Consider the following 13,348-nt stretch of genomic DNA (forward strand, 5'->3'; position numbering starts at 1 on the left):
TGTCTCAAAAGATTTTCCCAAATACAATAGCATCAACAGTATTTTTTTTTTTTTTTTTAAGATAAGGAAATCAAGGCTACCTCCATTCCTCCCCAAGAAGAATTTAATTCTGGAGCAGACCTTCATTAGGCTACAAAGATCCAGCAGACCCCTGTCCTCCCCTGGGAGTTTCCATCCTCTCAGGACCATGAGGCCCATCTGAATCTGCTCTGGATAGAACAGAAGCATTCAGGCAGCTTGACTTGGGAGCACACTCCACCATGAATTGAACCTGGCCAGATTCCATGGGCCTCCAGACCAGGGGTGAACCAGGATACCACCCCAGTTCCCAGCTGATACAAGACCTCCCTCTAAGCATTGTGGATGGGGCCAGCTGGCTCTGGCATTTGCCCAGCCGCTTCTGCCAAATGGTCACATTACATATTACAAACTGTCTTTGTAGCATTCTATTCCAGGTCCCTTCTTCCCCTCCCTTCCCCCACTCCTGACCTGGCTTCTCTAATACTGAGGTTCTTCTTCTACATCCACGTGGGTAAAGAGAGTTACCCTTCAAAAAGAATTCACCAGACAGCCTGGAGCTATGAGGCATTTCCCCTCGCTCACCCCTAAAGATAGTGGAGATGCTGGGAGAAGAATAGCACCCACTACTGTCTGCCATCTTGCCTTGGATCCTAAAATATTTGATCAGTTTATTTTAAAATTACATAGCAGCATTTTTCAAAGTGTTTTCCAATTTATGCTGTCATTCTAGCTTAAGTCTAGCCTAACCTTAGGAGGTTGGATGTGATAGATCATAGTGTCAGTATCATCTAAGCCACATAAACTAACTCCCAACTTCTAGTCTAATTTACTTTCAATGACCCATGCACTTCAATAACCCATGCACTGACTCCAAGACTACCAGTTGCTGTGGAGTCAACTCAGACTCAGGGCAATTCCTTGTGTGTCATGGCTCCCCAGGGTTTTCAATGGTTGATCTTTTGGAAGTAAACTGCCTGGACTTTCTTTCAAGGCACCTCTGGGTGGACTCACACCTCCAACCTTTTGGTTAACAGTTAAGCACTGTTTATACACTCAGGGACTCCAAGACTAAGCTAGATATGATATTTATATTTGCCCTAGAACAGTATCAAAAGCAGGATAAAGACAAAACAAAAATGCCTGGGTCAACATGATGGACCTCAGGATCAGAAGAATTAGATGGTGCCTGGCTAGCAATGCCAACCACTCAGGAAAGGATCAAAACTGGAGATTCTGGATAGAGAAGGAGGAAAAACATGGGACAAAATCCAAAAAACACTATAATGACCAGAATTACTGGTCAGATGAAGTCTGGTGGGACCCCCAATACTATGGCCCTGAGATACACTTTGGGCCTGGAATAAAACTCACTCCCAGAGGCTGGCTCTCAGCCTAATGGTAAACAAGATGTACACACACACCACTCAAACCAGGATGATGCACCCCCATACTCTATGGAGATGCATCCCTTGGAGCAATCGACCACGGGGCACCAGAGGGGCAACATTCGCATGGAGGAAATGCAGGACACACAGGAGTGCATAACTATGAGGAGCTAAGGGGCGCAGGGGGTGAGTTTACTGGGCAGGTAGGGAAGGAAACTGGGTTAGGGTTGGGGATAGTAATTGGGGAGTGAATCCAAATGTACACAAAATGTTGAATGATAAGCAAACTCTGCTCTGTAAACCAGCACCTAAAGCACAATAAATAAATAAATAATGCCTCAGGCTGAGGGCATTAGGCCCCCTGTACTATAGTCATGGATCTGCCCATACCACATGACAGGACTTGGGCAAGGCCACTGTGGGTCTGCATTTTTCTCCTCCTTGTCTGTTTTGCAGGTAAAAGGAAGCCAGGGATGGTGACTGTGCAACTTCAGGACCTTCTCCTCAGCAGTACCAAAGAGTCTGCTAAAGTCTATGGGAGATAAGAGGGAAAAGAACAAAAAGAAGTCTAAGATCGGAGGAGGAAACTGAATGTGTGGCTAATTACCTCCATGAACAATTGTCTCCTTTGCCATGAGACCAGAAGAAATAGATGGTGCCTGGCTACCATTACTGAACGTTTTAGTCAAAGATTTTTATAGAAAAATCCTGATCAAAAAGGAGGAAGTATAGAGTAGACTTTCAAATTCTCATGGAATCCAGACTTTCTGGAGCCACCGAAGCTGGATGAACTTCTAAAACTATTGCCCTGAGCTAATTATTGCCTTTTAAACTTTAAACCAAAAATATCCCCTGATGTCTTTAAACCAAACAATAGTTGAACTTATTTAGTAACAAATTTCTGCCTTGAGCACTGTGCTCTTTTAAAGAACTACCTATGTGGCATGAAATTGACAACAACAACTCAAAAGCTTGACAGAAAGCTTAAGGGGCAGTGAGTATATGTTAATGGGGGAGGAACAATTCAGAGAAGGAGGGTGAGAAAGGTTGCACAGCTTGAAGAATGTAATCAATGTCACTGAATTGTACACGGAGAAATCATTGAGTTGGCATATATTCTGCTCTATGTATTTTCAACAACAACAGCAATAATAAAATACATCCTTTAAAGAAAAGGAAGTCAAAGATTAACGTGGAGTGGGGGACTGTTCCAAATGCACTCACAAGCATGAGGCAGGAATAGTAGGGTGATACACTGGGGCTGGGCTGTTCTGCACGTGGGTGTCAGGGAGGAGATGGTTCAGGAGTTTTGACATAACACAGTAAGTGTTTTTTTTTTTGTTTTTTTTTTTTAAAAAAAAAAAAAAAACTCAGCACATACACATAACCAGTTACAAGTTTTGGAAGTGAGGAAAACCATGGTGATTAGCTTGAGGGAACTTAGCCGCCAACGCAGCAGAAAGCACCACCTGCTCTGACTAACAGGTTCCAGCTATTAAATGTCACTTGCTTTTCCACATTGACTTTTCCCCAACTGCCAGAATTCATTTTGGTGGCCAAACTAAGCCATGCATTAGGAAAAGAGAGCTGAGCTGTTTCAGAGTTAAAGGCGGGACACAAACACAGCTCACAAGACATGAGAACAGAGCAAGAAGAGCTGCCCCTAGTATTACCCTAGGAATTACTGGAAGGGAGAGCTTCCTGGGTGCGGTGCCTATACCTGGGGATGTAAATGAAGAAGGTCAGCTGTCTTCTCCACTGGAACTGTCTTTAAGGACAGTTGTCTTTAAGGCCATTGCTCTTTCAGGAAGAAAGGGTGGACTAGATGGTTTCCGAAAGATCCTTCCTGAGAAGGCTGTGGTCTCTGAACAGTTAGGCTTTCTCCGTTTTCCTCTCTGGGTGTGGGTCCCCTAAAGGGGAAGTCTGCTGCAAATTCTGCAAACACAGCTGCAAGAGGCCAAAACTAAAACATTCAGGGCACAGCATCTTTGGCATTATCTGGTTGGAAAATGGTTGATAGCAGCTTTTATTCCTCCAAAACCAAAAACCAAACTCACTGCCATTGAGTCAGTCCCTACTCATAGCGACCCCTCCTTGGGTTTCACTCATAGTGACCCCTCCTTGGATTTCCAAGGTGTTATCTCTATGGAAGTAGATTGCCCAACCTTCCTTATGAGGAGTGGCTGGTAGGTTTGAACTGCCAGCCTTCTGGCTAGCAGTCAAATGCGTTAGGCACTACATTACCAGAGCTCCCTTTTCATTCCTACAGGTCCTTATGTCCATAACAACTCCCAGAAAAGGCAGAAAAGATCCTAAAAAGTAACACTAACCTGTAGCTAATTTTCACACCTGGTAGTTGACTGCATATCCCCTCCTCTCATCTTGGCTCCAGATTTAGCTGCAAGGATTCAGTGGGGTGACTGGGTCAACCTGAGCCTTGACAAACCTAGGTCAACAATGTTCCTCTATTTATAGGGTCCCTACAGAAGCAGGGCCAGCATTAGAAAGCTAGTCACTATAAAAACCCACAGACCCTATTCTCAGGATAGGAAGTAGATTGAGGAAGTTTCTGGGTGCCCTTAAGAAGCTCTTCATGAGGGATTAGGGGAGGAGTAGAACCATAATGTTTGGCACTGACAACCACAATGATGAAGAGTGAACAGCTGCAACTGTTCAGGCCTGTTTGGGGTTACTATTGGGAACACGGTGATGAAAGATTTTTTGAAACATTTTTACTTCTATAGCATCATAAAACCAAAACCAAACCCATTGCTGTCAAGTAAATTCCAACTTATAGCCACCTTATAGGAGAGACTAGAACTACCCCATAGGCCTTCCAACACTAATCTTTATGGGAGCAGACTGCTGCATCTTTCTCCCATGGAGTGGCTGGTGGGTTTGAACCACTGATCTTCTGGTTTGCGGCTGAGCTCTTAACCACTGCATCACCAGGGCTCCTTCACCGCATTATAATTGACATTAAAAGACAGATCTCAAGTCGGAGGCAAATGATTTCCCATTCCAAATTTTATTTGAATCTTTTATTCCTTCATTGCTTAGAAAATGCTACCAGGAGCCAATGCGAGTTGAGAAAGGTCACCTCGTCCACTGGGTATTTCAGCAGAACAGAGCCAACGTGCACCTGCATTGTTGTTGTTGTTGTTATGTGCCACGGAGTAGGACGCGACTCATAGCGACCTCTCCTTGGGTTTCTGAGGCAGTATCACTACAGATGTAGATTGCGCAGTCTTCCTTCTAAGGAGAGGCTGGTGAGTTTGAACTGCCAGCCTTCTGGTGAGCAGTCAAATGCCTTAGGCACTACGCTACCAGAGCTCCCGTGCACCGGCATAGAAGATTCTTATTCAATTTACCTGCATGGTGTGCCTTCTCCCTGCCTCTTCACATCCTACTCATCCTTTGCTACCTCACTCCTCCAGAAAGCCCTCTGTCTGATCACACAGTCTGCAGCGCTCTCACCCGCTCTGAACCCAAGAGAGCTCATTATCTGCACCACTTCTTTTGCAATTAATCACGCACTGCCTTGTGACATCGCTTCTAGTGCTCTTTCAAACTGTTATCCAACTTTTCACCTGCTTACAGACTGAATTCTTGGTGAGAACAGAAGCAATTGGAGGACAGGAGCTATACTGTCTATGTTACCCAGAGGGTCCCTGAGTGGCACAAATGGTTAAGCACTTGACTACTAGCCAGAAGGTTGGTGGTCAAATCCACCCAGAGGCACCTCAGAACAGGCCTGGCGACCAGCTTCTAAAAGCTCACAGCCTCAAAAATCCTATGGAGCATTTCTTCTATGTACACGTTGAGTCACCATGAGTCAGAATTAACTGATAGCAACTGGCAACTAACAACAACATCATCCAGTAGAGACCTCAATGCAAACACAGTGGTTTCTATTTTTAATTATGTGTTTGTTTTCTGAGCAGAAAACTAGCCAAGTCTACAAAACTATTAAACAAGGTGACTTAATGCTTTGTTGTTGTTGCTGTTGTTAGGTGCCATCGAGATGGCTCCGACTCATGGCGACCCTATGCACAACAGAATGAAACACTGCCTGGTCGTGTGCCATCCTCACAATGCTTGCTATACCTGAGCCCATCGTTGCAGTCATTATGTCAATCCACCTTGTTGAGGGTCTTCCCCTTTTTCGCTGACCCTCAACTTTACCAAGCATGATATCCTTCTCCAGGGAATGGTCCCTTCTGACCCTTAATCCTTAGACTTAATCCTTAGATAGCTATATTTTTCAATGATTGAAAATGCTCAATTAGGCAGCTTTTTCTTGTGTCTAACCCAGATCCCTCTTGCTGCAGCTTAAACTCTTACCTCAGTGTAGCATTTTAGTTACTGCCAAGATTGAGTGGGCTTAGGAAGATGTGAAAACAGACCAAAGAGCCCAAATGTGCCTGTCTACTGTCTTCACAAATGGCTGAGGGAGAGCAGTAGGGGATCATGTCCTTAAACCCAGCCTTGTTTTCCAGGGTGGCCATCATTCAGCTAACGTGGCTAGAATAAGGAAGTCATCAGTCACTTGGTCTGAAAAGACAAATAATTGTGTTTCTAAAACAATCACAAAACATACCCACCATCCTTCAACAGTTTTGTTTCCAACTTCTTAACACAGACAGAAACTTAAGTGATTGGCTAATAAAGCTGGACTCTCTCTGGTCACAGCTTCTTTCCAAAAATGCACCATCCTACTCTGGGGGTGGGGGTGAGGAGCTCTGGTAGCATAGTGCCTAAGGCATTTGACTGTTAACCAGAAGACTGGCAGTTCAAACCCACCAGACACTCCTTGGAAGGAAGGTTGGGCAATCTACTTCCGTAGTGACACTGCCTCGGAAACCCAAGGAGGGGTTGCTATGAGTCAGATCCAACTCCATGGCAATGAGTTTGGTTGATTTTTGGTCTAATCTATGGGAATTTCAAGAGCAAATTCCATTTATGAGAGATGAAAATAAGAGATGAGTTTCAAATTGCCTCTAAGACCACTGCTGAGAAACCATCTGAGCCTTTTCCCCCAGCCCCTGATGCTCACATGTTTTTTAAAAAAAACTTCAACTCAAAATTTAGATCTTACTAGATGTTTCAATTTTTTATTGAGAGAGATTTTCTTGTTAATGAGATTGGCAATCAAGACACAGTTAGGTACACAGAAAGAGAAGCACATTCTGTAAATACTGAGCCTGCAACACAGTTCCCACTAGAAGAAAAACTAAGGCATCTGGGAGTTCATCTAGAACCCAATGTGTAGCAACAGAACAGAGAGCTTCATTTGCCACGTGCTTTGTGGGCTCAATTCTTTCTGAGCCCACATACACAGCTGCTCTGAATGTACTGGAGGGCAGAGAGCAACCATGGGCCTTGGGACCCTCTGCCTTTATCACATAGGTGCAGATGGAGAAAAGAGGCAACCTCAAAATTCTTCACCACCCTCTGCTTTCCTGACTGTTCACAGGCTGCAAGAACAACTACCATTCCAGTCACACGAGCTTGGCACAAGTCCTATAAAAGCCTTGGACTTACGACCTTACTTCCCTCACTAAGAATGCCCTTCTCCTCTAGTTTGCTAATAAAGGTTGGCAGTTCAAACCTAGCCAGTGGCTCTGCAGATGAAAATCCTGGTGAGCTGTATCTGTAAAGACTGCAGCTAAGAAAACCATATGGAGCTCAGTTCTACTCTGTAATACAAGGAGTCATCATGAGTCAGAATTGACTCAATGGCAACAGGTTTGGGTTTTGTTTTCTTTTTCTTTAATATCTCATTCTAAACCCACCTCATTCAGAGCACCTTCCTTGTTGACCCCAAGAGTTTCTCATTCTACTGCATGCTTGGAGTACCCTTAAACTTCTATGTCCTTCTTGCAAGTGATTTTCTTCCAAGTATTTCTACCTGTTTGGCTGAGAGTTCCCTTGAAGGTGAAGGCAGTGGCTGCTGTCAAATAACTAATTTCCTATTTCTTTGTTCTTAGGTTTATCTCAATTCTCCACCTGATGAAATCTAACAAGCCCTGGTAGCACAGTGGTTAATGCACTCAGCTGCCAACCAAAAGGTCAGCAGTTTGAACCCACCAGCCTTTCTGTGGGAGAAAGATGTAGCAGTCTATTTCTGTACAGATTTACAGTCTTGGAAATCCTACAGGGCAGCTCTACTCTCTTTTCAGTCACTAAGAGTTAGAATCAACTCGATGGCAATGGGTTTGGTTTTGAATTTGGAGACAAAAATCTATCCCAGAGGTAGAGCTCCCACTTGAGACCACAAGAATCTTCCAGCCTGAACCTACCCCTTCTAAAGCAGAGCTTATTGTTGTTGTTGTTTGCCGTCGAGCTAGGAATGTCATAATGTGACAAGGCCACAGAGTCAGACCTTTATATCAGAAATCTCTGCTCGAGCCCCATAGCATGCATACTTCTTCAGGCCACTCATATGCAGTAACTTATCTTCTAGCCCGTTTAAAAAACTGGAGATATGGAAACCCAGAAATCTTATCAAACTCCTGTGCCATAAAAAATAAAAGTAGAACAAACAAACAAAAAAGAGAAAATCAAACAAGGGCATCTTGGTAATGTCAATGTTCTATATTTCTTAACTCGGGCAGTGGGCAGGAGTATCTGTTTTGCTACTATAATTTAAACTGTGTATATATATTTTTGTTTTACGTTCAAGTGTATGGATTACACTGCAACAGAAAAAAAAATCCTTGAACTGGACCAATAAGCAACACCATGATAAACCGGGAAAATACTTAAGTTGTCAAGAATTTCATTTTTCTTGGATCCACAATGAATGCCTATGAAAGCAGCAGTCAAGAATTCTGCTGCAAAGACCTCTTTAAAGCATTCAAGAAAAAAAAAAAAATCAAACTCACTGCCGTGGAGTCAGATCTGACTCATCGTGACCCCTCCTTGGGTTTCTGAGCCTTCTGGTTAGCAGTCAAATGCTTTAGGCACTACACCACCAGAGCTCCTTAAAAAGCAAATATGTCTCTTTGAAGACCAAGGTGTGCCTGACTGAAGCCATGGTATTTTCAATACCTTCATATGCATGTGAAAGCCAGACAATGAATAAGGAAGATTGAAGAAGTGATGCTTTTGAGTTACAGTGTTGGAGAAGAATATTGAATATACCATGGACTATCAGAAGAACAAATCTGTCTTGAAAGAAGTACAGACAGAATGTTTCTTAGAAGTGAGGATGATGAGAATTCATCTCATGTACTTTGGACATGTTGTCAGGAGGGACCAGTCCCTGAAGAAGGATACCATACTTGGTGAAGTAGAGGGTCAGTAAAAAAGGGGAAGGTCCTCAACAAGATGGACCGATGTGGTGGCTGCAATGATGGGCTCAAGCACAGCAACAGCTGTGAGGGTGGCAGAGGACTGGGCAGTGTTTTTTTCTGTTGTGCATAAGGTCACTATGAGTTGAAACTGACTCGATGGCTCCTAACAACAACAACATATATATTTTCAGATACTTTTCTATAGATGTCATATTTCACTGAAGGTGTCCAGCTGTTGACCACACGAGCCCTTCTCCAGTGGACTCTCCACAGGTGTATTCACAAGACTCAGGCCATTTGCAGGGGCTGAAGTGCCTGGGATCAACAGTAAAGGTTAGGAGCCAGCAGAGAGAATCACAGAGGATTCGGTTGTGAATTTCTCTCAGCTATTTGGCTTCTGAGGAATCTAGTGGCACAGTGGTTAAAAATTCAGCTATTAACCAAAAGGTCGGCAGTTCAAACCCACCATCATTCTCTGGGAGAATGATGTAGCAGTCTTGGGAACAGGCTTGATGGCAGTGGGTTTGGTTCTTTGGTATTTGGCTTCTAATTGCTTTTCCTGGTCTTCACTGTGAACAGGCAAGAAGACCAGTGTATGGCATGAATAGAAGAACACAAACTGCCATCAAATGAGTCTTGAGTTAAAAGCACTCACAACCAGGAATGGAATCATGGAATTCAGAGCTCCCCATCTTTATTCAGATAGAAAAATATTAAGAGGTCCCTGGGGAAACGATTCACAGGTTTTTTTGTTTGTTTGGTGAGGAGGAAGGAGAACCTCAGAGGAAGCCCAGGGAAAAGGCCTCTGTGTCGTGCATTTCAGCAAAGGCTGAGTTCCTCAGGCTGCACATGGATGGAAGTACTTTAAGGTTGGCAATTTCCTCCACTGCCTTCTAGCTTCTAACATGCATCAGGACAAAACTAGCTGATGCCTGTGCTCAGACACTCATCCTAGACCTCAGAATTTCGACCACATGCTGTATTTTTAACAGCAATGTGTGTTCCATGTCTCTGTCTGCCCTTTTCTCTAAGCTCCTCCTATCTCATTCTCACTGGAGCTCAGTGTTCTGGCTGGATATTTCTGGTAGACATTGGCCCATCAAAACTCTCTGCAGCATCTCCTCCAAACTAACATGAAGCCTGGTAGTAGCAAAGGATGGTATGTTACTGTTAGGTGCCATCAAGTCAATTCCAACTCATATCAACCTCCTGTGATGGAGTAGATCCATCCCATAGAATTTTGTAGGCTGTAATCTTTACAGGAACAGATTGCTAGGTTTTTCCTCCCACAGAGTCACTGGGTGGGTTCAAACTGACAACCTTTTGGTTAGCAGCTAAGTGCTTATTATGCTTATGCCACCCGGGCTCTGTAAGGTCTGGATAATGACAACAAATTAATCAAGAAATGAATACACATGGTTAAAGAGGAATCCGAGCCACAAGTAGCTGGGGATGTGACTGAATTGCTGAATTCCTGTTTCAAGAGTATCTGCTGAGATCTCCCCTGAAGATCACATCAGGGGTGTGGAGGAGATGAGAAGGCCCTCAAAATATATGCATGTGACTCCTGGAGGACAAGTCCCATTTTCAGGGTATTTTTCACTTATGGTTTGAGACCTGCTTCTTTAAGATTGCTGCTTAAATATTTTTTTCTTTTCACTGCTCCTCCTCACCCAGGCCACCGGAGCAGAAATGTGCAGTGCAGAGCAAGATGAAGGGCCACAGAAGAAAGCCCACAGGAGTCCCGAGAATCTCTGGCTTACACTAGTTAGGCCATCATCCAAACCTCTTTGGCAAAGACCAAGATTTTCTCCTCTATGGAGGTGTTTCAGATAGTCTCTTATTTTTTGCCCCTTTCTCAAAGATAATTTCCTCTAATGCACTTAATCCATCACAACACCAGAAGCTGTCATGAGAAAAAAGAAGCAGGGGCTAAGGGACTGAAAGTTACCTATCATCAAAGTTTAAAATGAAAACAAAAGCAAGCTAGAACTGCTGAGCAGCCTTGACCAAACACAGGTGTGGGGTGGGGGTGAGGTGGGGGAATGAAAAATCAAATTTGCCCCTTTCTGGTACTACTATCGAATAAAAAACCAGTCAGCTTCTACCCAACTCCAGAGCCAATGATGGAATATGTGCATTATTGGAAAATCGTGCCTGGGAAAGAAGTTGGGACACCTTCCAATATTCCTCATCCCTTTCCCAGGAAAGCAGCTCAGAAAAGTTGAGTGATTTGCCTGAAACCAGACTGCTATGGCCTTAAGTTCATATTTGTTTCTCAAGTTCATGCCCTGTAAACATGTTGTGATGGAGCAGACAGAGATAAACAGGAAAAGGCCCTGCTTGTTTCCCCTGCTCCCACTGAGTAGTAGCTGTGTTTTCTTCTCCTTGCTATCAGTCTGAGTCCAAATTGCTGTGATCGACTTCATGGTTTTTATTTTGTTTTTTTGCTTTTTTTTTTCATACCTGGTATCAATTCTAGTTCAGGGAAGTTCAGTAGCTAATATCAAGTGCTCTATCTGCCCCTGAGGGCGTCACCATAAAAGAGACAGAAATAATAGAGGAGGATTGAGAATGGTCCTCTGAAGGCAGTCTTACCCACAGACACAAGGACAGTGTAGCCCCCACCCCACAACCAGCCCAGAGGGAAAGGAATAAAGCTCAAGTCTCCAGTGCTGTGTCTGGAATCTCTGAGCTGAGGAGGGTATATTGGGGGGCGTTTCCAAGGCTGCCTCTCATGGACTCAGGGAGAGGGTCCTGTCTGATCAAGGCATCATCTGGACCCACCCAGAATGAGGCTGAAGTCTGCCGCAGAAGGCTCGACCCCTGCCCACAGTTGTGTCAGGGGGACTCCATTTCCTTCACCCTCTCGCATAAAACAGAAAACACATCTTCTGACCACACTCCTTGGGCCTGACTAAAGCACAAGCCTCCTATGCAGAGCTCTTCCAACAGAGCTCATCTTTTAGAGACATAAGGCAAGCCCCGAACCTCTGAAAAGGACAGCAGCAGAACCAGAGATCAGATTCAAGCAAGTGCCACATTTTTTTTTTTAAGTGCACAAAACAAAGAGCTACCTGTCTGGCTTCTCACCTCTCCCCAAGAACAGACAGGTAACATTCACAAGTAAGAGCATACTCACCTGCGCCCCAGTGGCTTCCTGATGCTGAGCCGCTCAAGCCAAACAAGGAATGTCATTGGCTTATTCTACTGAGCTCCTTAGTGGCTGCTGCCATAGGATACAGGCTTTATTTAATGTAACCTAGTCCTTTCCACTCCCCTACCCCAGACCCTGCACCCCCTCCAGAGAAAATCTCCCTGAGGTATCACTCTCCAAGGTGTGGAAGTTCCTTCCTGGGGCTGACATCTCTCTCAGCTTTGAGGTGAGTCAGCTTGAGAAGCCTGAGCCTGCACTCCCTGTAACCGCTCCAGCAAAGGTGCATTATTTATACTGGCTGCTATTTTAATTGATATAGGTGTATATTTGCAGCTCACCAACGGTCTCAGCAACCCCAGGAAGGACAATAAACGACTCCCTGCTGCATGTGAACCGTTCTTTCAGATCCTCGTTCTAGCTGCCAGCTCAGCCTGTGTGCAACTTGAACCGAGGCCCCAAACCAGCCCAAGCTCCACTCGCACCACCTGTCAGTTCTCCACCCTGGGGGTTGGTTCACAAGCAGGCAGCGATCTCCAAGCACTAGCTAGACCTCTGGCTCCACCTAACGGCAAGAAATCCACACCCCCCTTTCTCAGATTGGCAAACTGAGCTCTAGGAAGGCCCTCAGAGATCTATAAGGGATTTAACTAATTCAGCAAAGATAACTACTGGTCGCCTGCTCTGCCTCTCACATTGTAATTTTCTTCCCCGGCCTTTCTACAAGGAGGGAAGCTGATGTCAACTTTTTTAGTTAGCATCTTGGATTTCTCCAGCCCTTTGTCTGCGAATAGTACTTCTCACACATTATTCAAACAATCTCCTTGGATAGGTGAGTCACTAGAACATCTTCTGAATAATAGGGAATAAACGCATAGGCCTGAAATGTATCTGAAAGAGGCACAGACGGTACCTGACGTCCTGCCCCGGGTTCTAGCTGAACATCTGTTCATCCTCTCTGACCTCTGCCTCTCTTCCCATCACTTTCATACTGTTAAAGCACTTCTGAGTGGGCTGGGAAAAGCTTAGTTTCTGGCTGGGCTTGCCAGGTCTGCTCTCACCTTTAAATCAGGAGGCTTGTTGCGAGGTCCCGGGTTGGACGCCGCGGCAGCACCCGCATCTGAAGTTGGCCCGCCAGCAGAGTTAGCACCCGTGCCCTCCCCAGGGCGGAGGTCCGCGCCCGGCAGGTGGCAAGCGGTATCTTCCAGCCCAGGTCCATCCTCTTCGCCTTGCAGTTGCTGCAGCTCGTCCGATTTGCACCTCTTCATGGTGTATGTGGGTCGGCAAGGGGAAACTGTCCTTCCAGCGCGCAGCCTTGGGGGAAACCGCACCCCCTCTTATATTCCGGAATGAGGCCGGGGAGTTAAATTATGAACAAGGAGAGGAGTCAACAGACCATAATTTCTTAATTAAAAACATAAAAGAGGGTGAGGGAGGGGCACGGAAGGGGAGCCTTGGTTACAGCTTGGAATAGTTCATTACGGCCTGGG

The 13,348-nt window shown here is 44.9% G+C and overlaps 1 protein-coding gene across 1 annotated transcript in view; it reads right to left on the bottom strand.

Annotated features, from left to right (window-relative positions):
- Positions 1-13,126, bottom strand: part of TMCC2 (transmembrane and coiled-coil domain family 2) — a 55,738-nt gene extending 42,612 nt beyond the window's left edge. The window contains exon 1 of the mRNA XM_007953451.2: positions 12,920-13,126. Within this exon, the coding sequence (XP_007951642.1) occupies positions 12,920-13,126 (207 nt within the window). The remainder of the gene's footprint in view (positions 1-12,919) is intronic.
- Between the last annotated feature and the right edge of the window lie 222 nt (positions 13,127-13,348).

Source organism: Orycteropus afer, unplaced genomic scaffold (assembly GCF_000298275.1).
Source record: "Orycteropus afer afer isolate SDZICR_OR568_19922 unplaced genomic scaffold, OryAfe1.0 scaffold00013, whole genome shotgun sequence".
Lineage (NCBI taxonomy): Eukaryota > Metazoa > Chordata > Mammalia > Tubulidentata > Orycteropodidae > Orycteropus > Orycteropus afer.